General features: G+C 35.5%; 1 protein-coding gene across 1 annotated transcript in view; it reads left to right on the top strand.

Annotated features, from left to right (window-relative positions):
* The window catches only part of RPS6KA3 (ribosomal protein S6 kinase, 90kDa, polypeptide 3), a gene marked incomplete at its 5' end in the record, with an annotated part of 27,105 nt that extends 3,347 nt beyond the window's left edge, over positions 1-23,758 (top strand). Inside the window, 13 exons of the mRNA XM_010179724.1 lie at positions 2,399-2,469; positions 5,694-5,782; positions 6,041-6,105; positions 6,207-6,309; positions 7,076-7,200; positions 9,135-9,260; positions 11,024-11,113; positions 14,822-14,980; positions 17,967-18,128; positions 18,322-18,398; positions 19,491-19,608; positions 21,709-21,849; positions 23,047-23,758. Of these exons, the coding sequence (XP_010178026.1) occupies positions 2,399-2,469; positions 5,694-5,782; positions 6,041-6,105; positions 6,207-6,309; positions 7,076-7,200; positions 9,135-9,260; positions 11,024-11,113; positions 14,822-14,980; positions 17,967-18,128; positions 18,322-18,398; positions 19,491-19,608; positions 21,709-21,849; positions 23,047-23,169 (1,449 nt within the window). The remainder of the gene's footprint in view (positions 1-2,398; positions 2,470-5,693; positions 5,783-6,040; positions 6,106-6,206; positions 6,310-7,075; positions 7,201-9,134; positions 9,261-11,023; positions 11,114-14,821; positions 14,981-17,966; positions 18,129-18,321; positions 18,399-19,490; positions 19,609-21,708; positions 21,850-23,046) is intronic.
* Between the last annotated feature and the right edge of the window lie 3,824 nt (positions 23,759-27,582).

Below are 27,582 nucleotides of genomic sequence, written 5' to 3'. Positions count from 1 at the left end.
CAGTGAAACTTAGTGGAATAATGGCAGCTATTGCTCTCACACATCAAAATAATCTAAATGACACTGAGCTGATATGGGATATAGTTGCTCAGTTGCTTATGATGTTTCTGCAAGGAGCTAACTTCTGTGAAAGTGCAGTCAGGGGAAATAACATGTGTATCAAATACGGCTTTGAAAAAGAATAATAGATAATGCTTAGTATTTTGGGAATGCTGAATGGATTTTAATATTTATAATCTTTGCATTTTTGACATAAGGATTAAATAATTATATTTTTTAAGGAAATGTTTTTGTTTCTTACTGCTCCTGCTACATATGACTGTAACAGTACAACTAATGTGTGCGCTTTGTAGTATGGGAAGGACTCCTGTGTCTGAATATAAGTCATCCTATCACCTTTTAATCATCTAGAATGCTGTTGTGATCTGAAAACTGACTATGTAAAAGTAGCAACTGATAACTAAACTCTCTCCAAAACAGACAAGCGCGCACACACGCCCACCCTCACAACTGCACATTTAGTCAGTAAGAACACAGTCAATTAAAAGGTAATTATAGTGCAGTTACAGAATATTTGTTGTTGATAACACAAACATAGTTAAAATTTAGCTTTGTTTTATAAAGCTGGAAAACATAATTTTAATACTTATAAAAATGCATATGTTAAAACTGAAAACTGCTAAAAGATGTTAGACGTGACTGGTGTAGCTTTCACAGTCTAAGTACATTGCATTTTAAACACTTTGGCCTTGAGTGTTTTAAGGAATGCCAGACATCTAAAAATATTAATTTTTAAGTTTTTGGAAGCATTATGAATTTGTTGAGGTACTCTCCTGGTGAAGTAAAGGATGATAACTAGGGCAGGCCTATGTTGGCTTATTCTTAAAAGTACTACTGGCCTGTTGATGTTGGAGTATAGTATTTGGCAGGGGGGGTAAAGAACACATATGCTGAGTTGTTTATACATGTGTATGCTTGTGACAAATAGGAGCTTGCTGAAGAAACTTCTTCTTTCAAGCAAGGGTAACTAAAACATGCACCACTACAAATTTATCTTTAAAATCTTTTTTTCGAGTGCAATCGGTGAAGGTAATTCTAAACTATAAACAAAAAAAAGGTGAAATTTCTTTTATAGTTTTGGTTTATGCCTCTTGCATCTTCCTGGCAATTGTCTTAAGAAGCGTTAAAGTTAACAGAAGGCATGTTGGCATTACATTAAATTCAAAATTTTAATTATTAGTTCATATGTAAAAAAATAATATTTAGAGTAAAAAGTGTCTAGCATTAGTGAAGAGTTGACAGCTTTTATACTTTATAGGGTAGTAAGAAATTTAACATTTTATTTTAATAAAAAAGGGGGTTTAAAGAATGCAGTTACTGCAACTTCATGCTCTTATTGTAGATCTAAGAATACTACAGTTATACATTATTCACTCAAGTTACCCATGTACATTTTTAATGCTTAGAAGGCTAGATGCTTGGGTTGTACCAGAAAAGAGAGGAATGGATATTTTGTGTTCAGGATGACTTAATTTTGCGTAAGCTGTTCAGAGAGTTTGCTTATAATTATTTTAATTTTGATGGCTTTAACTATATGCCATGAAATTTCATTGAACTAAATTGTTTTGCAATCTTGAACTAAAAATGAGGATTTCTGCCTCAGCATTGGCTGCTGTGACTGCTGCCAGACCGCTTTCTCTATCGCACTTAGATCGCTGCAGTACACTGCAGCCCAACGAAAGTCCCTTTATGTTTATCTATTTTTACTCAGTCACTTTCAGAACAAATCAGTATTTTAACAGTGTCTGTTGCCTACTACCAGGCACTGTAGAATGTGCATGCACGTACCGTGTAGCTCTTACGTGTTCCTTCAGGCTTTATTTCCGATGTATGCATTCAGTAACCACTTTTCATCATGCATGTCTTTGTCAATCAACTAACCTTTTTACCCTTTCCAATGAAGGCTATGTATATGCCAGTTTTTAAAATTTTGACTTTTTTAAATACCTGCATGAGGAGAAATAGTCACTAACTTTTGAAAGGGGAATCTTTTTCCCTAGCCCCGACACCTCTTGGAAAACTAAAATACAGTTGTATAGGTCAAGTCTTCCAAAAAGAAACTTTTTAGGCAGAAATGAAACACCGAACATTACAGTCTAAACTGTTCAGATAAAGACATGTAAAGCAAGGTATCAATATAGGAAAATATTTTGCGGCTTTAAAAATGGCAAAGGCTGCTCAATGTTGATAGTAATTTAAATTGTACAATGAGAAGTTGTTTTGCACAGACTTGATTGTTAACATGCATGAATTTTGGAAGGTTAAGATGCTAAGTAGTTTTGTCAAAAATTAGATTTTGTCCAGGTAATGTAATTGATGAAAGTTTTACTCTATACAGTTTGAAATGCTCACTGGTACTCTACCTTTCCAAGGGAAAGACAGAAAAGAAACCATGACTATGATTCTCAAGTGAGTACACTCTTATTTATATATCTCATCAGGTATTCTACAGGGATGCCCTCCGGGCTGCAATATCTAATTTCTACTCTTCCCTCATTTCCAAAGGTACTGGTAAATCCTCACTCCCTATTCCATACTATTAATTCCCCTTGCCACCTATCTAATTTGCCTTTCTCTTCCTCCCCCATACCAGGTACAAAGAATTTCATAGCAGCTTTTAATCTGTAATAATAAGTTTTCCAGCCATACGATCTTTCCCATCTTATTTCCATAATATTTTTTAACTTTCTTATCCTTTTTGATAACCTGTGCATTTTTTCCTTCTTGCTTTTTGTTTTAGTTTTTTTGAGAAAGTATTTTTCCTTCCTATCCTTCTCTATCTTACCACCTCCTCACTCCACTTCTTTATATTACTGGTGCTGTCAGCAGCTTGCTTCCCTGATACTTCCCCTATTTGCTAAAGTGCATCCTTCTTTATGTACTCTCCTATGACTTGCCCAAGCTCCAATTTTCCCCATTGCTATTTCCAGTATAGGTTTTGCATTAGCTATTTTGTGGAAATTGCTTTCCTTCATGCAGTTAACATTCTTGTTTTTCTAATGCAGGCCTGCTTTATTTTTTCCTTGCTGATCCCCTACGTACTCTGAACTAATACAACCTGTTACATAATTGTCCCGCTTTAGGAACTGCAGCCTAACGCTGTGCAATCAATTCTGTTTCCTCATGTCATAGTTTCGTTTCTGTTTCCAGTCATTTTTTACTAATACCATGGTTTTTTATTGCATGGAAGCTCATTAAGACTCATTTTAGTTTTATAATTTGTTTTCTGCTTCATTGTTTATCATTGCTCTTAGTCCCATTACTACTTGTCTACCTGTATATTGAAACTAGCATTTCTTTTGCACCAACAACCTGTTTTAAAAAGTATATATATGAAATTCTTTCATATTTTTTCTAAGTCATTAGAATGTGAAAACCACTAGAAGACATAAGCTCATTCTTTTTCTTGCTTTTACTTTCATAATGCATATACATTACACTATTTTTTGCCCTTGTTTTTTTTCTTCATCTTATATTTGCAAATATTATTAGTGGTGCTAATTTCTTCTGCTGCCTCAACACCATGTCAATTCAAGTCTTCATGCTGTGGCTATTGGATGTCTTTAAAAGGTTCTGTCTATTCACAGCAAGCGTAAACTCCTGACCACTTCCTATTTACAAGGAACTAGTCTGCGATAGTTCTGCTGCACTCTTACTTATTTCAGGAGCCATACTTTTTTTTTCTGTAATCTACATCTCACGAGTCACATCTTTCTCTTCTTATGTCTGCCTGCATGTGACTTCACTCCGTTCCTCAACAGCCTTTCCACTGTTGCTACAAAAATCTCCTGTATTCAGCTGCCATGTAGAATATCCTCATTCCATCTCCCCAGTTAATTGACATTCATGATTACTTTCAGATTTTGTCTGAGCATGTATCTCTAATTCCCTTTCCAACTTCTTTCTTTTCTCACCTTCTAGTCATTGTAATTGTTACTAGTTTCAGAGCTGCACAAAAAATGCAGTATGAAGTAAAGTAATTTTACATCTGTTTTGATGTTCTGTACACTTACAATTATTACATACATATAAATCTGTTTCGCTGTTGGTAATATGAACAGCTGGAAAACAGAAGATATCTTAGTCTGTTCTGATAAGTTCACATTTTTTGTCTGACCCCGTAAGAAGAATGACAGTATGTTGTCTTTTTATTTTCTATATATTAGTTAATGTACTATATTTCTCCTTAAGTTTTTCATAAAACTGTTTAAAAATGAACAGGTGTGCATAAGAATTCATATTTTCATAGTGTATCATTAAAGATATATTGCTTTTCTTACCTTGTGTTCCTGATAATCCACAGAAAATGTATTCTTCTTACAACACGTTTTCTTGGGCTCTTTATTTCTCATAACATTACCAAGACAAGTTTTTGTTTATTCTTGTGGGGTTTACGTAAAACTGAGATACTCTGCAATTTGAAGAAATCATAGTTTACATCAATGAAGTTAACTTTTTTAAAGCATCTTTTCTCCTTTACTGAAAAGGTATGCCTTCATACAAAATTTTGTCTGCATCCATCAGGAATGTCAGAAAAAAATTGCTGTCAGTCATGTAGTTTTGTAACCTAGGAACTCACAGGACCTGGTGATTGCCTTCTGTTCTGCTGGGTCAGGTGGCCAGGAAAGGATTTTATGAAAGATGCTCCATCATGGAAAGAGAGCAATGATAGTCTTAATCTCTGTGGTTTACACAAGAGGCTCTTAATTCACTCCACTGTGGACTGCAGTACGTACCAGTCCTCTAGAATTCCTTCTTCATATGCTGTTTCTGTTGAGTTACTTCTCTTGTAACTTGCAGTTATGTTTTTAGCCAGGTTTTAGATTTTTGTGAGCAGTGTAACTCCCGTGCTGAACCTCCAGGGCTACATGCTACAGTTGGAGCTCTTTTTGGGCTATAGTAAATAGGACAAAGATTTCCACCCACTCCAGCACAGTCCTATCATATTAGTTGTCTGTTCTGTCCTTCAATAACATTGTAAATGGTACCGTTGTGCTTCTGCAGACAATGTATTCCTTGCTTCCTTCTCACAGTGTAGCCCTCTTGTACTTTGCTGTGAGCAGAAGTGACATCAAGTGAACGTGCAGTGAAATCCCTGTATATAAAGTGCATGAGTAAGAAGAACTCAGTCTTGGATGGCTCACTGCCCATTCCTCCACTCCATTGGTCTTTTTGGTTTTTTGCTTGGGTGTTCTTGGTATGTGTCATACTGTGTTAGTTTTCTTACCCCTTCCAAAGTGTATTTTGTCTTAATCTCAGAATGGATTTGCTTGTTTGATGTTCTTTGGTAATAACTGGACTTAAAAGTAGATCAAAACATATAAAAATGTACAAGTCTGTAAACTGTTATCCTGTACTTACTGGTTTCTACATTTTTTTTACTGCCCCTTCCTCTGCTTAAGTTCCTGAGTCATTACTGAAAATATTATACTACTCAAAACAGAAAAAAACCAAAACATTACAGGTTTACATGACTGACAGCACTTTTGCTCTGTTTCTGATGTCTGAAGGCTATTTCTCAGTGATACTATTTTGTTTGATATGGATTTGTTGAATGACAAAGGACAGGGGGAATGCAGAGTAAATTCTTACCTAAATATGCTTGCATGCTATTAATTATATTTGTTCCATAGGGCCAAACTTGGAATGCCCCAGTTCTTGAGTCCTGAAGCACAGAGTCTTCTGCGAATGCTCTTCAAAAGAAACCCAGCAAACAGATTAGGTAAAGTGTTTAGCAGAATATTTTAATTGGATCACAATATTGATAACATCAATGATCATTAGGCTGACTAAATAGGTTTACAGCCTCTTATGTAAAATAGGCTATGAAGTAGGAACAGCTTGCCTGTTTGCTTTTCTAATGATCAACAAAATACATACTTATGGAATTAATGTAGAAGAAATAAGAAATATAATTTTGCTACTTATTCTTTTGACCAAGAAGAAAATAATTCACAGACATTTTTCTTCCTTATGAAAGGAGCAGGTCCAGATGGAGTCGAAGAAATTAAGAGGCATGCATTCTTCTCCAAAATAGATTGGAATGTGAGTATCTAATTTAAAATTAATTTAATAAATTTCTTAGTTAAGTATTCTGTGTTGTGATATAACTTCTTAATTCATTCTGGCCTTTGCTTTCTCTTCAGAAATTGTACAGGAGAGAAATACATCCCCCTTTTAAGCCTGCAACTGGTAGACCTGAAGATACATTTTATTTTGACCCCGAGTTTACAGCAAAAACTCCAAAAGGTAAAAAGAAAATAATTGAGCAATTTACGTGTTCAAAAATTACAGAACTTGATCAGGGACAATTTTTCTAAAGTGTCTTGTTCTTCAAGGTGTTGCTGGGCTAAAGGACTGCTTAAAGACAGGTATTCCATAGTTCATAAAAGTTTTCATGGTCTTTCTATAGATATATCATGAGGGACTACAGAGTTGTCCTATATTAAAAATAAAGTAATCCTCAACAACAAAACATACATAAGTTCAAGTTTACTTAGCTTTTTTTTTTTAACTCAGAAGGATCATCCATGTCTGTGTCCCTTTAGAGGCTATATCCTATGGCTTCGTTTGATGTATGATAGTGACTCTACATACTATGTATATGTAGAAACGTCATTTCAGACTTTGGGCTGCAAAGCTGCTGTTTCAGTGCAATCTGTCTCGGCATAGTTTTATACTGATCCATTCAAAACATGATAGAAATTTTTGTCTTCAAAAATGTAACATGCTACCAAAATTTGAGTATTTCTCCTCCATAAATAACATAAATATGCTGCTATATGTAAGTACTTTCTGCAAAGTACTGGTTTTTGTATAATAAAATAATGTCTGACGGTAATACGAACTTTGTAGTGGTTGATTATCAGTCGTGTTTCTAGATGGTATATGAAAAACAATTCAGTAATTATTTGCATTTTGGTCCTCAGAACACTTTGCAAATTCCAGTTTCTGTGTATAGAATAAAGATGTAGTTTGCTCTTCAGAACACTTATCTCTACATTGTGTTTTTCAGATTCACCTGGTATCCCACCTAGTGCTAATGCACATCAACTTTTTCGGGGATTTAGTTTTGTAGCTATTGCATCAGATGATGAAAGCCAAGCAATGCAAACAGTTGGAGTGCATTCAATTGTCCAGGTGAGTACATCTGCTTTAAAAAAAAAAAAGTGAATAAAGCAGCATTTCTGTCTCTTGGTGGAGGGATTGTTTCCTTCATCACAAAATGAAGTACCATGACACGGTGATTACCAGTTTTATACAAGGAAAGTAAAGATCAGATTATTTTATCCAAACAATACCTCTGAAGGTGCAGGACCTGTTTTGTTACTGAGCAGCCACGGGTGTGAACAGGCTTCAACCCTGAAATTAAAACATTCTACCATCTGCACTGTAATAACTCTTAAATATCAAGCCATAATTAAAAGGTGGAAGGGAATAACAAACATCTTGACCTTTTGTCCCCTGTGTGTGAAAATACCAGTTGATTCCTACAGTACTGTAGGAGGCACTGGACCACAGTCATGAATTTCATCTGGATGTTTTGGACTGCTGTGTGTTTTGGAACCCATGACCTAGGACACATCCCATCTTTCCCAAGCCACTTTAAGTTAATGTACTCATCTGTGATATGTTGTGACTAATTTCATTGCATCATACAAGTCAGTGGTACAGTACACACACCACCTTTGGCTTCCTAGCAGTGTTAGAATTACTCTAATACAGTCTCCCTTATTAACAGTAGTGAGGTTGTCACTTTTAATAGCCTACCATGGTTGCTATTCATATATATTCTATTACTGCTAGTACTGCTTATTTCTGGACAATGAAGCTTTGCTTAGGTGTGATTTTTGTGTGAGACAAGAAAGGTGGACGTCATGCTAGAATCAGGGAGAGGCATGACTTGCTGCCCTGTGAGGCTGAGGCCATGGTAAAAACATGCTTCCGCACTGGAGAGCGTACAAACAGCTCAAAAAAAGCAGATGCATGTACAGGAAGGAAAACTGGAAGAACTCAGCGAAAATTATATTTCTGCCTCCTCTTTCTGCTTTTAATAATTCTAATTACTGAGGGAGACTGAGTCGTGAAAACCAACTGGTGATCTAAATTGTGTTGAAAACTTCATATTGGTTTATAGATAAGAATAAAAACTTATGCTGTATGACTCAATTTATTTATATTTTCACTGCAAAGAAATTTTGCAAATAACTGAGAACATTCTTTTTAGTACTGTTTATTCAGAACATAAATAGCTCTTGCATTTCTTTAATCCTCCTATGTCTAGAATAGTCATAATAAGTCTTTTATTCTGAAGAGGCTGTCTGATTTGGTGTACACGTCTGAATGACTTCTGGTCCTGAAGTCTTGCTAAAAGTGTGCTCCTTCTTTCCCACATAGTTTTGTGGATGAAATTCTTTCTCATTGTATATGGTTTCCTTCTGTAAAAGTCTGCTCTCTGCTGCCTTTCCCCTGTGCCCCTCAACCGCTTCCTCACTCCTATTTCCTCTTTTCTGTGCTGCAGGATACCCAGATGGTTTCCTGCAAATGCTTTGCATCCTCTGCACAAACTCCTTATACTAGGACACCATTTCCTTCTCTTACAAGAATGAACACTTGTCCTTCTTTCAGCTTTTTATTTCTGTGAAAGGATTTTTGACTGCCATTCCATGCAATTTCCAGTTATCTGATTCTATTCAGTATAACTGAATTTTTGAGCTGACATTCATCTAATCAAATAATAGAAATAGTGATGCCATTTTACCAGTATTTTACCAGGTAGTCTTCTGATCTTATTTGTTTTGCAGCTTCTACTTTTAAATTACTAAATTAGTAATCAGGAACATCATATTGTCAGTTTCTAAAATACTACGTGCATTATTTACAATATCTTTAATATATAATTTATGTCATAATAATATCAATCAGAATGTAGTGGCTATTTAGACCAGTTTGACCTAGTACAGCTATGAGTTTAGAATTCAAAGCATATCAGTAGGAATTCAAAAACTTATTTTCAATGTAAAGGTCAGTTATATATTTAGAATATTCATTAATTGATAATGTTATTTTGGTAGCAGTTGCACAGGAACAGCATTCAGTTTACTGATGGATATGAAGTAAAGGAAGATATTGGAGTTGGTTCTTACTCTGTCTGCAAGAGATGTATTCATAAAGCTTCAAACATGGAATATGCTGTAAAGGTAATTACTTTGTTATAAGACACACCAACTGTTTTCAAGTTTTAGCATCACTGACATTGAGTATCATTAATTTATTTGCCACAAAGAACATAGCAAATTAAGATAATGTTAAAAGATTTTAGATGCAAATGTGAATTATACAAATCAACCAAATAGAATGTTTACTGGCAGATATTTATACAGAATTGCTATGGATTTTTTAATCTAGATGCTGGTTTGGGTCCTGAAAAACAATCTTCAGTCTTTGAAATACCTATGTAATTCCAGTTGAACTGATGGGACTTACATGGCTGCTTCTGGAAGGAAATGTACTGTGAAAAGCTTACATGAGTTTCCATCATTTTTTTTTAAATGTGGTTGATTACTTCTATTTAAACGTAGTTATCTATGGGTTTTTTGTTTCCAAAGCAGATTCATAAATTGCCAGATAGCTAGGAGTTCATAGCAGTGCTGAAGTCTAGTATGCTTTCCAGAATAAACTTCAGCTGTCTTTACTTGCTGGTTCTTAACAAGGTTTCTAATGTTGTTTTTATGTTATTCTATGAGGTTTACTAGCACTTCTTTGAAGGCATTAAATTCTTAGTTGAAATCAATAGAATTCCCAGAAGTGGAATAAGGTGGTTTTTTGTCTTTCTCTTGCAACACTGTGGAGCCGAAAGGTTACTATGAAAGCAGAAGTATAGATTAGCAGACTTAAAAAAAAATTATCTTCTCTTTTTGAATTGTTGAACAGTTTACTACTCATGTATGTAAAATGCAAAGATAAATTAAGTATGTATTGCTGTATCCTTGTACACAGATTGTCTACTGGAAACCCTCCAATTTCTATTTGGTAGTTACATACTTGTCATTATTCTGGTTCTGGCCAGGAACAGATTTGCCTTCTGTGCTTGCAATTTAAAGTAATTTCTTGAAACTGGAAGAAAGTACTGGCATAGCTGTTGATTCTCTAAGACATAACATTTATTGTGAAAATTGTCTTGCATTTCTGCTGCCTCTGTTGTGGCTTTTTCTCCCTCAAGGAATAATGAAAAAAAGAATAAAGCATCCAGTGTGTTAGGATGGTGCTGGTAGCAGTAAGGGCTTAAGGATGTCAAGAGGAAGAAGGGGTAAGATAGAGATGAGAAGACATTAGAGGAAGTTCTACAGTTCAGAAGGAGAGGAAAAAAACCAAGAAGAATAAGAATATTTTTTAAGTAGGGGAAAATAATGTTTGCACTGGGAGAACTTCAGAGCCTGACAGCAAGTCTCCAGAGATTCAAATGTACTTTCATATTGGAAGGCTTTTCTGAATTAACTCTGATAAATTTTTCCTTTTTCTTACTTTTTTGTTCCCTTACTCCCCTGCTTTGTCTTTTGCTGCACTAAATATTTGTTTGAGATTAGCTTTGTGAAAATCGGCTCATTAGCATCATCAAACCAATATCTCATGTCAAATTAGGAACTTCCTATTTTATTAAGTGGTGGGTGGCTGAAGTCTTCTCTACTAAACAGCCTTACATTATTTATCACAGCCTGAGGGATCAGATCACTTATCACTTAAAATTGTTTTCAACTGAGAGATTTTTCCATGTTTCTCCAACATTTTTGTGCTTTGCCTTGCTGTTCCAATTTAACAAACTTTGTTTTGGTTATAGTCCATGCCCTTTACCAACTACAATAGATATTGCTTATCGGTTTTTGCTAGTAAGCACACCAAAATATATTACACTATATAATATTCACAAAAAGAATTACGCCTATGTATCTGTTTGCTCTTATAGATCATTGACAAGAGTAAAAGAGATCCAACAGAGGAGATTGAAATCCTACTGCGCTATGGACAGCATCCAAATATTATTACCCTAAAAGATGTAAGTAGTGTGTTAAGACATCCTTTAGTGTATTATAATCACATATCACTTTCTAATTTGAGAGATGAATGATGTTTTAGATTTATGTTCATGGTTTTCAGTATTTAAAAATAAAACAATGTCCTAATGCAATTTATTCAACAATATCCATTTTTTTACTGAAATGTCTCATTGTCATCTTTTAAGGATGCTTATATTTTGGTACAAAGTAATCCTAAGCAGCCAATTAATTCATCTTTCATAAATCCTCGTACCGGTATATTTCCTTTAACATTGGCTGTATTTTTAAAGGAATGAGGAACTTTTCTGATTGCTTGGTTACCTCAGAATCTAGTTTTCAAGTACATTATTACATAACTCAGGACTCACTGTTAGCACAATACCCAAAGTAATTTTCATGGACAGTAATGAGTATTACCCAGTAGCAGACAAAAATCTTTTCATATCCATGGTCATCACTTTTCTTTACCTCTAGTGTCTTTATCTGGTCTTTGTATGGAAGATTACCTCATTGTTTTTTTTCTTGTATTATTTGTTCTGACCGTGGAAACACTTTGACCATAAAAAGCAAAGAATAACATAAATTGGGAGGTAGAGGTTTTTCACAGTGAACAGTAGATTCTGATGATCTAACAGAAAATTGTCTTCTTTCCTTGATTATACATTAAAGAGGATTAAAAATTAAAAATGCATGTGCTTAATGACTTTCTGCAAGAAAGTATTCTGGTCCCCCAAAACGAAATCTGAAACAAAACAGCTAACCATTTCCAGGAAGCTGTGCTCAGCTGAAGGGAGATTCTCAGACATTTTGAAGTCATTAAAACAGTAGCTTGTAAATACCGTGGAGAGAAAAACTAGAGAACTCTGCCTAAAGTTCTTCGCCTACTATAATATGCCTTCACTTTAGCAGTATCATGGAGTTTGACTCTCTTTTGGGAGAACAAAATAGAAGAGAGCCCACCACGGAGCTTACCTTATTGCAAGTGAGACATCAGAATTACAATCCCACTTTCTGTTTGTTTTGCTTCACGTGGTTGGACAATAAAACCTACCTGAAAGCAACTGTGCTAACACAGAACCTGCGTCAGCGTTCACGTTGCTTTTAGTGCTGCGTGCTAGGTGTATGTGTTACTTTAATTCATAATAGAGGTTATGTTATTTAAGCAGGAAGACAAACATAAGGAATGTGAGCACTTATGGAACTTTAGCATCATGAACGCTTTTACACTGACAACAGAGAAACCCAGGCAGCCATGAAAAGTTGCCACATATGCTGTATCATTTTGTTTTGTAATTAATTCGTCATCATCATCAGTCATCTTGCAGCAGGAGCCATCTTTCATTCACACCAACAGTAATACACAAGTAGCAAAAGGAGACTACCAAAAAAACCCAAAAAACCTGAAGTCCACAGTAGGCTGTAATTCTCTTATTTCTACTCAGATCAGTGGTTCAAGTAGACTTTGTGGAAGTATGTCCAGTGTAAGGAAAGAGGTATAGGATTCATATGTAGAAATTTGTATAATATCCACTACTGTAAGAATTTAATGTTTTAAGTTTCTACTGTCTTAATATAGATGCATGGGACAGATAGCTTGCATATCCCACAATATAAGGGTGTGCCGTTACACCTTTCAGTGGAAAGAATAAGGAGTATTTGGCCTTCAGGCCTCAAACTCAACAAGAGCACTATAAATTATTGTACTAATGAAACTCAATGTTTATTTGACTCAGTTTTTCATTCAGTTCCACACCAAAATTTGCATGTTTCTATTTTGAAATGCTATAGACATGTTTCTCTTTTGAAACATAAAATGTTACAGCATTTAAGCACATGTCTTTGGAAATCATTATTCTGCAAGAAATAATTCTTCTGCTTCAAGAACAAATGCAGTAATATTTGAATTTAACTTAGGATGGAAATTTTCATTCTTGCTCAGCCTTTTATATGTGGTCTAATTCTGAAGGTGAATTGAAACAATGGATATTCAGAACACCAAATTATTTCTGCAGTGCACAGTCCTCTGGGGCTTTTCCTTCTGATTGTTATCGGTGGTCTCTTTCAGTTCCATGGCATAGAAACAAAAGAAGGAGCTATATTGTGCTAAATCAGATGTTCTTAACCAATATCCTGCCTCTGACAGTGGCCATTAGTGGATGCCTAGGAAACAGTGTAAGAATGGAGGAAGCACACAGCTTTCAACAAACCATTACCTAGAAACTTCCCATGCCAGACCATTATATGTATTTTATCCTTTTTTACCTATTAGTTACTGTTCTGTAACACAACTTTTGTCTCGTTGAGTTATTTAAAGCATTGGCTGAAGAATTTTTTCAGAAGCTTTTTAGAAACCTGAATACAACATACCCAGTCTCCCTGCCCAAGTACTTATTTATAAGTTCAAAAAAACTCTTAGTATGAATCTGAACTCTTCCTTCACTTTGCAGAAACCCTGTTCTCTTTCTCCATTACATTATAGTTTGTTCATATGCCTACATCTGTTTTTAACTGTAGTTCCTGCCAGTTTGCCTGGTAGAGAAGGCATACTGACTGACTTTTGGCACATACCAGGAATTCATTTTAAAAATTAGCATCACATTTATGATCTCAGCATAATACTCTGCACCTAACTGACGAAAACTTCAAAAGTATTCAGTGCAAACAATTTCCTGGGATTGGACAACTAAATTGATAATACCATTAGTGAAATCAGAATGAGGGAAATGGTTTGTTTGGGATGGGGAGGTAGCTTAAGACAAGAAAATTGGGATGAAAACTTTTCTAAATCTAGCTGATAGGTATTCCTAAATTTATTTTACTGCAACTTGGATAGCTGTTTCTACTTAAACACAGACTAGTGGGGTTTTTCACACATATTATAGAAGAGAGTGATTCTAACATTAGCATAAAAATAGGTTGAAATTAGAAGTTGGTTTCTGCTTTATTTATTTTTTTGAGTTAAAACCCCAAGAAAGTGCAACCGAAATGAAATACTTAAGTATAGCTTTAGGTGTTTTGGTATAGTTCAGTCTGTAGTGCCCCCTGGTGATAAATAATTCTCAATTATTGTTTCCTTAGAAGATAAAAGCCATGCAAAAGTTAAGCTGCTTTCCATAACTAGAAGGCCTAAAATATATGTTTTACTAATTTTAGACTTTATGTACAGATTAAGGTAGGCTTTTGTTGCTTTGTGTGCATTAAATTCAGTGTTCACAGAGAGAAGGTGAACCTGGGTATGACTTACTTTTTTTTTTTTTTTGTCTAACTATTCAGTTGTAATGATCTCTGTTCATATTTGTAATTTGGTGCAGTGATTGCTTCTGGAATTAGCTCTGGTTTTGCCTTAATTGGGATAGTTCCCATTTATTACTACTTTATTTCTCCCATGTCTACTTTAATTTGTTTCAGTAAAACTGTATAGGGAAAACTACATGTTATTCAGCCTTCTTTTTTTTTTTTTTTGCTTAAATATTTATATGCCATTTATTTTTGTGTTATTTCATTCCTGTACTACCATTTTGTAGAAGGTTTTGTGTTCATTTCTAAAGATGAACAATGTTTGGTTAGTGTGTGGGGTGAGAAATATGTGAAAAATAATTGAGGAATACATCTTGTGGACGCACCTGCACTATCTCTGTGCATTTCGCAGGAAGCAGATAGCAGAGAATAAATATTTTGAAGTTTACATCTTTATGTACTTTTTGCAGGTGTATGATGATGGAAAATACGTATACGTAGTAACAGAACTCATGAAAGGAGGAGAGCTGCTGGATAAAATTCTTAGGCAAAAATTTTTCTCAGAACGAGAAGCAAGTGCTGTTCTCTTCACAATAACAAAAACCGTCGAATATCTCCATGCGCAGGGGGTAAGTTTTCATCCCAGACAACATGCTTATAGATGCTAATGTTCTTTTTTCAGAAGTATTTATATACTTGTATTTAAATTTGTACTTGTATTATACGTGTATTTATATGTTGTTCTGTGTGGTAATGAAGTCATTTCCGGTAAATATTTACATTGCAGCGAGAATTTGTGTTGAAATCAAAACATTCCTCATCAGCTGTGTAGGTGTCCAGATAACGGAGATGATGCAACTGTTTCTGTTGTCCTTCATGCAGTCTGTCAGCAGTTCTGAGGAATATGCAGATACTGACTGATAGAGAGGATATAAGGGGAAATAAGCCAGGGTGAAGTGCTAGGACAAGTGCTGTTGCTTAGCCATGGGACCAAACGAAATTCCAACCCCATTCTGTGACAGACCCTGAAAACTTGAGTATTTTCTACCTACCTCTCTTGAAATTTCTTCCATTTCATGGTTTTGAAGATCAAGGTCTGACTTGTAACTCCTGTGCCATAGGGTCACGAAGTTGTAGTGGACTGTTACAAGAAAGAAAGAAAGAAAATCAATGCTTCAGGAAATTGATTTGGAGGCAGAGGAAGTAGCTCAAAGGTAGAGAAGGCAAGTGTGACAATTGCATGGCAAGAATGACAAGTCGTGTTGCATTTTTAAGTAAACAAGAAAATTAAGATAAGAGAAAAAGCAGAAAGTAAGGGGGCAAGGGAAAAGACAAGTTGCTAAAAGCCTATGTCATTATCCAAGAAAAGATGCTTCAGAATGGATTACTCAAACTATTTTGAGAAACAAATAACAATTGAGCACACGCTGTTATTTCTGGAAGCTATTCTTTCAGAACTTATCGAAGTTATCTGGTGTATCTTACTCTGTGATTTGAGGCTTTCTTCAGTCACTTGGTCATGTGTGGGTTTTTATCTGAGCCTGTGTGCACAGAACTAGAACCTTTGGCCAGCAGCATCCATGGGAATTATGAGTAAACCTCAATACCTTCTGTATGGAAATATATATTATAGAATAACAGAAATCATAACTTGGTTCCTTCTTACCACAGGTGGCCAAAAAAGGTGCAGTAAGCCCTCTTGCATCAAGTAAGAAATTTTTAGGGGCTTTTATTGGTTTCTTTACTGTAGATCTTTGACAGTATTGGCATTTTATCTTGCATTAGATCACATGCTCTTTGGAACTTCTGCTTTTGGTGATTTTTGGGTGGTCTTATGTACACTTCCACATGAAAGATGGCCATATATGTAAATAATGAGTACTTCAGTAATCTGATTTTTGTCTGGATGAGTCCTTCCTGTCATGAATGGATTTTCCTTTTGTAGCTCCTTTGGACTTCAGAGGAGCTCATTTCAATATGGTATTGGGTAAGATTGGGTTTGACAGATTCTCCACAACCCTTCCCAGAAGGAGTTTCTTCATGGACTTTCATACGATAGTTTTGAACTGAAAAATTAGCTAAGCAAGAAATGAAATGCTCCTCTTGAGGGTAAGCACTGCTTCCAACTCTCAGCCAAACTATTCTAAAAGTATCAGGGCCAGCATCCAACAATTAAGGCTTGGCATAATAGACATCATAAAGAGGATAAACAAGAAGTATCATGTCATCTTGGAGCAGAATGCTTTTGCATACTGGCAGATGATGGAGAGTGCTAATCGAAAACATGATGCTAAGAAATACAGAACTGAAACGTTCTGCATATTGTTTTGGTCTCTGCTGTTGCTCTAAAATAAAATGTTAATTCTGTGCAAAATATCAGTGTAGTCTAAACAATCTGACATCTTTTTCATACTCATCTTTGGGAAAACAGCTTAACACAGGAAGGTATTTTATTTATTCTTTGACATAAACATTTGCTTAGCAATTAAGAGTTTGGATTTGAACTAGACTGTTACACTTACTCTTCCTCCCACTTGAGAATTGCTTCCCGTTCTTCTAAAAAAAGTACAACTCGAGCAGACTTGTTCTAGAAACAGTCTGCCAGATTCCCAGCTCTGTGCTGCTTCCATTGCCCACCTCCTTCCTTTCTACCTCTTTTAGGATCTATTTAAAAAAAAAAATACGGTGGGTGTTTTTCTCCTGCCTCTTGGAGCAGTAAAGGATGTTTCATTCATTACTTAGAGAAAAGGGATTCTGATCTATCTAAACACCAAAACTGAGGGCTATCAGGAGCTGGTTATCTCATACACTGGACATTTTTAACGATTAAAAGCTGAGTTTAATATTAATTAAATACATAGGACCTTTAGGAAGATAAAGACCTTCATAGCAGGTTTATTTAAATATTCAAAAGAGGACATTTAGATTCACTCTGTCTTACAGCAGTATATACCCTTTTCTTTACAGAGAGCAAAGCCTCTAGAGACTTTAGGCTAATCTGTCTTCTGAAGAAAATATAACAGGTCATCTGATTTCAAAGGCTGTCTTTGCACATTCCAGGTTTTATTAAGGCTTGTTAGAACAACTTCAGCAGCTTCTGCACTTTTTGTCAAGCATTTTACATCTTGGGTCCCAACAAAACAGCCACTTTTGCTTTTTTTGACATGCCAGTCCATTAGGAGAATACCTCTTTGGTATTTTGTTATTTTGTGACAGAACTGTATTAAAATTCAGTGGTGCAACAGCAGCTACAGTTATCTGTGAGTCTAAAAGATATTACTAGCCAGAGAGTCTGATTTAAAGATCCCCGTAGGTATGCATGTTAAAATAGAAAATACATATATTCACCCATTAGAACAAGACATCTGGATTTGTCTGTACAAATAAATTCAGGGGGAGTGGGATGTCTGGAGGAGGCTGTATAGTTAGTCTCCAAGTTAGAATTGTAGTACTCTAGACATCACTGAGCATCAGGATACTGTAGCTGGTGTTAGATGCTGGAAATCTGACTGCTGATGAGAGATTATTAAATTAAGTAGCAGAATTGATTATCATAATATAAAGCCTTTTCTATATTTAGCTTATTGTATTTAGTGGTTTGTTTGGTTTTTTTAGGTTGTTCATAGAGACCTGAAGCCTAGCAATATTCTTTATGTTGATGAATCTGGTAATCCAGAATCGATTCGAATTTGTGATTTTGGCTTTGCAAAACAACTGCGAGCAGAAAATGGTCTTCTGATGACTCCATGTTACACAGCAAATTTTGTTGCACCAGAGGTAAATACCAGGATAGCTTATATGCCTTGATTTATTTTAATGGGATTTTTTTAAATGCTAATTAGATATTTGTTTCATTCTTGTGTAACAAGCGAAATCACTTTGTAAACATTAAAAATTTGAAATCTCTCTATGGTATAATCAAAGCATTTCTAAGCATTTTTCTTCAGAAAAAAATACTTGTCTCCCTCAGGTTTTAAAGAGGCAAGGTTACGACGCTGCATGTGACATATGGAGCCTTGGTGTTCTACTTTATACCATGCTTACTGGGTAAGGGTAATTTTAGCTTGCTTTGCTGTAGAATAGCAAACCAATATAAACAAAAAGAATAATAAATGTAGGCCCACTGTTGAAGATGTTTCTATTGAGGCACTGATTAATGTCAGCTTCAGGGGGAGTAGAAATGCTTTGCCTTTAGTAGAGTCCAAGTTTGCAGGGTCTAATGTGAAAATAGTTTCTCATATCTCATCTATTTTAGGTGTTTAATTTCTGCTTTATGGTGATTTAGGGGTAAGAATTTATTGTTTCATGTGAAAATCAGCTGATTAAGCAACATACATGTTGAAGGAAATGTATGTCACAAATATAATTGCAATGCATTGAAGCATGATTGTGTGCAAAATTCAGCCACTGGATAGTTTGAAGTGATGTCATTAGGATATAATAACTGCAACAGAAATGCTTTTATGTATGCAACAGAAGTGAATTTTATAAAAGATGATGAATAATAAATCCAGCTATAGTTCCACAAGTTGAAGAGATAGTTGCTGTTGAACGTGCCAAATAGATATTTTTATGCTGGATTATTCAGATTGCCACTTTGGTAGGAGTTAACATCATCAGAGACACTCTGGCATTTTAAAATAAGTAAGTGACAAACATACATGTTTTTAAATATATCTCTTTTTGTTGTGGATATCCTGGTAGCAGCAATACTGCTTATAGTGAAGCAAGGAAGATTGCTGCACCTTCCTTCCTCCAGTATTGAAACAGCATTTATTCTTTTAGAGACTCATCATAAAGTCTTCACATTTAATAATTTTATAAAAGCGTGTTTTATTGCTTCACTAAAATATGAAGGCTTAAGGAATAATTTCTGTAATTCAGGAATCACTGGTACTAGACTGCTATAGGATGAATCTTGTTTTCAGACCTAATGTAGAGGGAATACACACAGTAAGAAGAGATCTGTAGTCAGTGCTGTGCATTTTCACACGTGAAGATCAATTTCTTTTTACAGCTATTCGACTATCTGCTGCCTATAATTATGTTGAATTCTCTGAATATTATGATCAGATTTCTAATAGCTATTCAAGTCCTGGTTATGGAAGTTACTAACACTGAAATTGTTTGGTTAAATAGCTACACTCCTTTTGCAAACGGTCCTGATGATACCCCAGAGTTGATTTTGGCCCGAATAGGTAGTGGGAAGTTCTCTCTCAGCGGTGGTTACTGGAATACTGTTTCAGATACAGCTAAGGCAAGTATATTTGCTTTGTCCTTTGGGAAATGGATTGCAATGTAACATGCCGCTTATAATGTATATGTTATATCATACACGATTGGGTAATTCCACACATTATTACTGTTATTTTAAAATAATACTGACCTGATCCTTTATGTGCCTACAAGTTTGTTTCCTGTTTGTGATCCTTTCATGTTTCAACAGTCACTTGCATGTAGGAAGAAAAACAGTTGTGCCTTATCCTGTAGTCATTAACAAATGTCCTTAGAAATACAATGTATTTTATCAGTATTCACACACATACACAATCATCCATGATGAGAAGTGCTCTAGTAAAATTTCATCTGGAAGCATGACATTCAAAAATCTTAAGGTAGTCTAAGTCAAGATAATGAAGATACTACAATAACTGCCATATAGATGTTCGACTGACTGAGGCTAGAAAAATTAATCGTTTTTCACATTTTTCTGCTTGGGTCAGTTCTTCAGTTAACCAAGATGGTTCATCTCATACTTTTTCATTAGGATTTGTACAGTTTCTTCTCTTAAGTACTTTGATCCTTAAGGATGCCATATCAACTGAAAGAACCACCACTGAATTGTTATACTTCCTTTTTACTGCATTTGTACAAAGTAAAAATGTTCGACAAGTTAATTTTTTTAGAAGTACATTTTTTACGGCAGATAAACTCGAACCTTAAGTGTGCAGTATACTTTATGCCCCTTCTGTGTAGCCATGGTAAAGTGCTACATTTTTCTCAAAAAATCGTTTACGTATATTGTGCTCTTTCTTGCTAATTGATTAGTGATGTGCTTTCTAATTTGCTGTTCTCATAACTCAACCATTTTCCCACAAATCATGACATTCATTTGACTGACAAATCAACCTGTTAAAATCACATGTTTGCACTAATCTGGTAGCATCAGCTTTCTCTTCTTTCAGTGCCATTCTGTTCAGTTGTACTTGGGAGTCTAGAATGAACCAAAACCTGACAGCTGTGGAAAAAACTTAAATTCCTTTTTAATGATATCTTTGTTTAAATTCTTAATTTGAGTTACAAAACAAAGAATGTTTCATATGAAAATGTTTACTATTGCTAATGTAACTTAAATTACCCTAAATCCAGTTGTAGTCAACTAAATATTTCTCCCCAGGTAATTGCTTAATGTAGAAATGTTAGTTATGCTTTTACTCTCATTATGCTTTACCTATCTAAAGTGGTCTATAAAATATTATGCTGCTATATAAATTTGTAAACATAAGCATCTTGAGTGTTGTGTGCACTTCTCACTACCATAATTTGAAAAAGATATAAAATAGAAGTTGAAAAAGTGGGAGAAAAGGATGTACCAAAATGAAGGTGAAGATCTTACCGGATTTTGAAAGCCACTTCTGTGTAAAAGGAGTAAACAGAATATGGTGTTTCATCTCAGCAGAGTTAACTGACAGGACAGACAAAAGAGATCATTTCACTGATGATACAAAGAAGACTAATTCCTTTTTTTCCTCATATGATTATTTTATTATGGAAATCAGGAATCATGCAATTAATATATTCTGCAGAAGTTAAAAACCAAACAAAATTAAGTATCTGATAATGTGGTTCACAAATTGAGAAACAACTGTGAAAGATGTTTGAGAAGGGGTGTATACAAAAGTATAACCAGCAAAATGAGCTCAAATGGGATGTGCTAAAATTCAACCTTCGACTTGCAGAGTTGCTGAAAGACTGTTAGACATGGGAAACGTGCAGAGGGAAGGATCATCTCTCCTTTCTCCATTGTTCCTTTTTCAGTCCTCATTTCCTACATACCTGCTGTTTGTCATTATTAAAAAATGCACTGGTATAGTGGGGCATCCACTGTACTCTAGCCCAATGTGCTTGTTTTCATGTTTTTATTTTACCTCACTTAATTGGATATTTCCCTGTTGTGTTACCAAACATCCATTAAGTCACATAATTAAAAGATACTGCCCAGCAACACTAGCACTGTTTTTCAGCTGTTTCAAACTTACGGTTTTATACCACTAAAATCTACAGTTTTGAACTGTAATCTGTTTTAAAGATTAAGTTTTACTGTTGTTTGCATTGACTCTTTATATATTATTGACAGGACCTTGTTTCAAAAATGCTTCATGTTGACCCACATCAAAGATTGACTGCAGCCCAAGTTCTTAGTCACCCCTGGATCGTTCACTGTGACCAGTTGCCTCAGTACCAACTGAACAGGCAGGATGCTCCCCATTTAGTGAAGGTAAGTAGGTATTTTTTCAGCTTGCTGTTTAGCCAAAATTAGTTTAAACAACAGCTTTTCTTCTTTTTTTTTTTTTTTTTTTTAAAAGAAACTTACCGTTCCGCTAAATACTATTTAAAAGTTGTTATGACTGGGAGTTGCACTAAGCCATAAAGTGAACTGGTAATATGTAATGGGAGTTCATAAGAACCCACTTGTGGAGAATGAATCTAATACACCTGAAAAAGACTTTCATTTTCTCAGGTTTGAAATTTATTGGACTTATTTACACTGGGAGGCTTACCTGCCTGAAGAAATCATTCTTCTGATAGCGAAAAATGTTGTCAGGTGACTCTAGGGGAGCTGAAAGATAGTTCGCCTAATTTTACAGTTTCAGAGGAGGTTAAATGCCAGTGACTAAAAGAAAACAGTGAACTTCATGATCACAGTATACACTAAAAAGAAGTCAAAATGGCAGCATTAATTAATTTGTTATGGTACTGTTCCGCACTGTCTGAAACACAATCTGGTTTTGACCCTGATAAACTTCTTCACTTTGAACAAGCAGAGAGAAATCAAAAATAATTGAATTCTACTTCTCTGCATTCCACCCTGCCTTCAGTCCTATAGCCAAGAATCTCTGTTGTGCAACATAAAAGGGATCTGAAGGATACAATTAACACTCTCTTTTGAGGCAGCTGCTAGAAATTTCTAGCATCCAAAAAACACAAGCGGAAAGAGGGGGACGTTCTGAGCCCACTGCTCACAACTTCCTAACTTTTTTTTTTTTTAAAATAAATTTTCATGTGCGAATAATGTGGGCGACTTTTAAATATTTTGTTGAAAACCAAAATGGTTATATAAGTGATAAGCAGAGGCAGCCTACCAGTGGGATTTCATTCCCCAACTACTTCACAGAGCACGAAGAGAGAACTTAATTTAGCAATCTATCTTATACCTTCAGGGTTTGACTTCTTAAGCAAGGTAAAATTGCTTTAGATCGGCCTGAAAACTATTTTTTTTGCCCTGAAAAACACTCACTCCTAACGCTGCTGGTATTTGAGTAATGCAGTGCTGTGTTTCTGTTTTGTAGATGAAAGACTGGAAGTTAAAACTTGTTCAGAATCTCTGGCACTCGGCACTGTGTGATCTCTAACGTGTGCATCAGTCACAACATACTACTCTTTATTTTTTATTTCTTTCCCCTCTGCCTCACAGGGTGCAATGGCAGCAACTTACTCTGCTTTGAATCGTAATCAGTCGCCGGTTTTGGAGCCAGTCGGCCGTTCTACTCTTGCTCAGAGGAGAGGTATAAAAAAGATTACCTCAACAGCCCTGTGAAGTGACCTCAACCAGATCTTTGGTACCATGGCATAAGATGATAGCACAAATCATGGCGACAGGTAGCACATATCTGACAGATACCTGCAAGCACACTCTGTCCCAGCTGGTACCTATAATGCTGCTGCTCCTGCTGCTGCTACTGCTTTCATCTATTCTCGCTTTAAACTGTTGATGGCAAGTTACTGATCTTACTGGAGCTTCAGATGGAGTGACAAGTGGAAACACAAGGAAAACGATCATGTTCACGACGGAATAAACCAGAAGAGTTACAAATGCCACCTCTGTCAAAAATACACTGAATAAAGCACTCTGCACCACATAGCATTATTTTTATAAGGAATATTTTTTTGTCCCCTAAAATATTCTTTGTTACAGGTAGAGATGGACAGTTTATGTTAAGCACTTAGCTTAAACAATGTTTATATTAGCACTATATACTTTGTGCCATCCAACATTTTGTATGTTTTTGTAAACAGTTCACAAGCAGTACATTTCCGTGCTGTTTTCTTTAATGTATACATGCCTTGTTTTACTTAGATATTATTAATCATTTTGACAATTAAGTCTGATTAAACAGTTCACCTGGATTAATCAGTGTTGTTGGACAGCTCTAAAAGAAGCCTGACTGTTAAACAGCTATTGAATGTAATACTAAGAATATGTATTTCTCCTCGCCTATGTCTTTTCTACATTTCCATGGTTTTGACGCTGCATGTCATGTAATGAAAATCAGGATACTGTTTACAGTATTCCAAATTTAAACAGCGGATCTCTCACAATACTATATATACAATAGGTAATGTAACCCTGAGAAAAGATAACTTGCTCCATATCTCACTCTTGTCTTTTGTTCCCCCTCCCCTCCCTTTTATTCTCTCCCATCTAATCTCTGGACTCAGGAATCATTGCTAAATACTTTCTGATAGAGGACATTTCTATATTGTTTATTCTTATAATCCATTGTTAATATTTTATCTCTATTCTGTGACTTTGTTTAAGCTGCAAAGGATTTGTTTCAGTGAATGTCGGCATTATAGAAGAAAGGCAGCATTGACGATAAAGCAAAACATGATGTCTGCTAATAAGCAGAAGCCTGGAAAAAGTCGGTTTAAACCGCATTCAGTGCGGTTGCAAAACTGACGGATCTAATGATCTGTCAGTTATTTTCTGATAATTTTACTTGACAGCCAAAGCATAACAAGAGGAGAGTCATCCAGATCTGTCTGGGGTTACAAAGGGTCATTAGAATTTGCCATGAAAATAATATTGTCCCAGTCAGGTAAGGCAAAGCTGTTCAGAGTGGGTGTTGTCACTTTTCCCCAGATGGAAGCAAGCTTGTAATGAGGGTGAAAAATTCATTTTAAAAACTAATAGAAACTTTTAATGCTCCCGGCCTCTTGGTGTCTTAAGTAATTAAAGGCACATCTTGATGGCTGGTCTGGAAAGATCAATTGCCCACATGAGAAGGTGCACTGGAATGTGTTTGAGTTCAGCGAGCATCCCACTCCACCAAAATGATATGTTACATCAACTCCTCCCAGATATGAAAACGGCTGTTGGGAATTCCAGCTTTAATAAATACAGATCTGGGTGAACAGCTCTATGTGAACAGTACAATTAAAATCTAAAAGGTGCAATTTTATGTTTTGCGTAATAAGGTATTTTCTTGATTTAGTGGTATTAAATTTCTTATGGTCATTAATTTGCTAGTTTCCTTGAAACCGTCATGCCTGTTGAAAGGAAGAATCATCTTTACGACACCACAGATCTGCTCTAAATGAATATGAGGGTGTTCTTTCTGCCCCAAGTTTTTCCAAGTTCCTTGGAGAAGCTTTCTTTGTTAGCTTGCAGAGGATCCCACTTTCATTGCCCTTAACAATCTCTTAAATATTTAATCCATCATAGAATCATTAAGGAATCCGTTTTATGAACAAGTATTCTTCAATTACCATAGATCTCAGAGATCTGAACACACAGCTCTTCCAAGCAATCAGCATTTTCCCTTACTTGGTGCTCTAGCACTGAAGTTCTGTTTAGCTGTACAGGTGCATCTACCTTTCCTTCAAGAAACATCTTTCACTGCATGTTAAGGTCTCTAACTCAGCTGCTTTACTTTTGCTTTGAGAGTGTCTACAGTTCCAGGAGAATTTAGTAAAATCTTAACTTTCAGAAAATGTATTTTCATCTCTATAAGCAATTGCAAGTCAGGCTCATCACGATCTAGAAAAACCATACATTCAAATTAATGTATTTAAAAGCCACTCTAGACAATTGTCTTATCTAGTCAACAAACAAGATTTAAAACTGATACTGTTGAACTAAAGGGATGGCAGAACTTGTTAGTGTGTCAATAATAGCATTTCAGTTCAGGAGGGAATTTCTCCTGCATTCTCAGTGCATACATATAGAAACCTGGCCAAGAGCAGACCTAAAGGAGGAAGTGTTACCACTGCTGCTTCACTATTGGCAATATGTGTTAAAATAATACAAAAATACTTTCAGTACTTTCATGTTAGCCATATTTTGTGTCCCTCAAGTTCACTGGTCATTAGCCAAATAGTGAAATGAAGTTAACTCCTACATTTTATGTATCTACATTCTCAAGCAAGCTGTTCATTTAGTCTAGACTTTACAGATGTTGCTACTATGTCCCGTATGGAGCGGTAGAGGACGAACATTGGAAATGCTAATAAACCAGAGCAGTTTAGCACATGCTGAAGTCTAGATCCACTATATTTTTAAGTTGCTTTTAAACCAAGGTGTAAAGGGCCCTCGGTAGAGGTGGTATATTTTACAGGCTAGACTTACATGGTTTTATGTAACTTACCTCCTGATTTAGATGCATGTTCACAACTTTCACATTTCTTTTTATGTTTTAGTAGCTACAGTTGTTGGAAGCTATAAAGAAATCCACATAATGCTTCCTTGAACCGCAGCACCTTTCTATTAGAATGTGAGTATATATGGCACACTGTAAATTCATTACTGGACTGCTTCTTGGTCTGCAAAGCATAGCAAGTGACTCTAGGATACGGAGTCATAGAGGATAGAAAAGGAGAACTGCAGATACAGGTGAATTTTCTGTAGGTAGGCCATGTTGTGTCATTTTGTTGAGGTTTTTTTTTAGTGTGAAATTACCACTTGTGCTTAAGAGAATGAGGGAACAGAGGGAAGAGTGCAGTTGCAATACTCATTAAATGCCATCAATATCTAGTAAGGGCAAAGTTCTTTATTCATAATCACTATAAGGTGAATGAAACTTATAAGGAGTTTTTCAAGAAAATATTTAAAACTTTTTTCTAAAGAGACAAGGGCATAAGAAAATAGATTTATGTGTCTGGAACTTTTTTTGTGTGTGTTTTGCTTTTGTAAATGTGGTGTACCAACTAAAGCTGTGCTTTTCTATTATTGGAAGGAAAGGATTCAAAGTATGCTGGTCCTTAGTAAGCAGCAATGGTTAATAGATGAATTTTCACTTATGAAAATGATGTAAATGATTAGCTTTATCTTGATACTCTTGACCTAATCAAAGGGAAGGTGTACTTATGAGGGATGTAATTATTTTGCAACCTAGTATGGGGGGGAGTCTACTTAAACGTTTTTAAAAAATGACAAAATCACAGATAAAATATTTTTCTACAATTCTATACAATCATACTTTATACTAGTTTTCTCAGCATGGCATGTAAGTGAGTCTAAGGTACTGTTCCAGGAAATCAGTGGTATTGTACCTTGTTCTAGACCATTACAATAGCATCTGTTCGATGCTTGGCACTGCTGTCATAGAACTGAAATGCTAGTAAAAAAAAATGTACTGAATAGTTTAAATGATTGTTTTATTCAGAGTCTGATCTAGGAAATGTTCCAATCATGCTATTAAAGTGTAATTAGAACTGTTCCAGATGTAACTATGAACAGTTCTGGAAAGATATAATTGCTTGTACTCCTGTCTAATGGCAGGTTTTGTAGTCTTCAAAAGAAATTGAAATTTCTACTATGAATAAACTTTCAAACATATTAAAAGGTTCTATGTTGGTTAATAATTTGTTCTGCCCAGTTATAAAAGTTGTTGTGTTTATCACTAACTGAATGACACTTACAGCACACCAACTGCATTTCCAACCAGAAGTTTTTAATAGGGGTCTGTCAGTTTAAATGTCACTACATGATGGCATATTTAGTCAGAGCACTGTCAGTAAGGTAAGTAGGGAGCCAAAGGAAAAACACTTCTGTTCAGTCGATGCTATAGACCCAATATAGTTGAGCACAGCAACATCAAAAAAGTGCAAGAATACTGTTTTAGTTATCTGTAAAATACAACTTAAGGGTAAGCTGCTAAATAATATTTGCAATGTCTGCGTCGCTCTGGACACTGAGAATAGAGGCAAATTTGATAGGTGACTATCAAGG

Source organism: Mesitornis unicolor, unplaced genomic scaffold (assembly GCF_000695765.1).
Source record: "Mesitornis unicolor isolate BGI_N332 unplaced genomic scaffold, ASM69576v1 scaffold39502, whole genome shotgun sequence".
Classification (NCBI taxonomy): Eukaryota; Metazoa; Chordata; class Aves; order Mesitornithiformes; family Mesitornithidae; genus Mesitornis; species Mesitornis unicolor.
The sequence above is the reverse complement of the archived record's forward strand: the minus strand, read 5'-3'. Positions and strand labels throughout refer to the sequence as shown.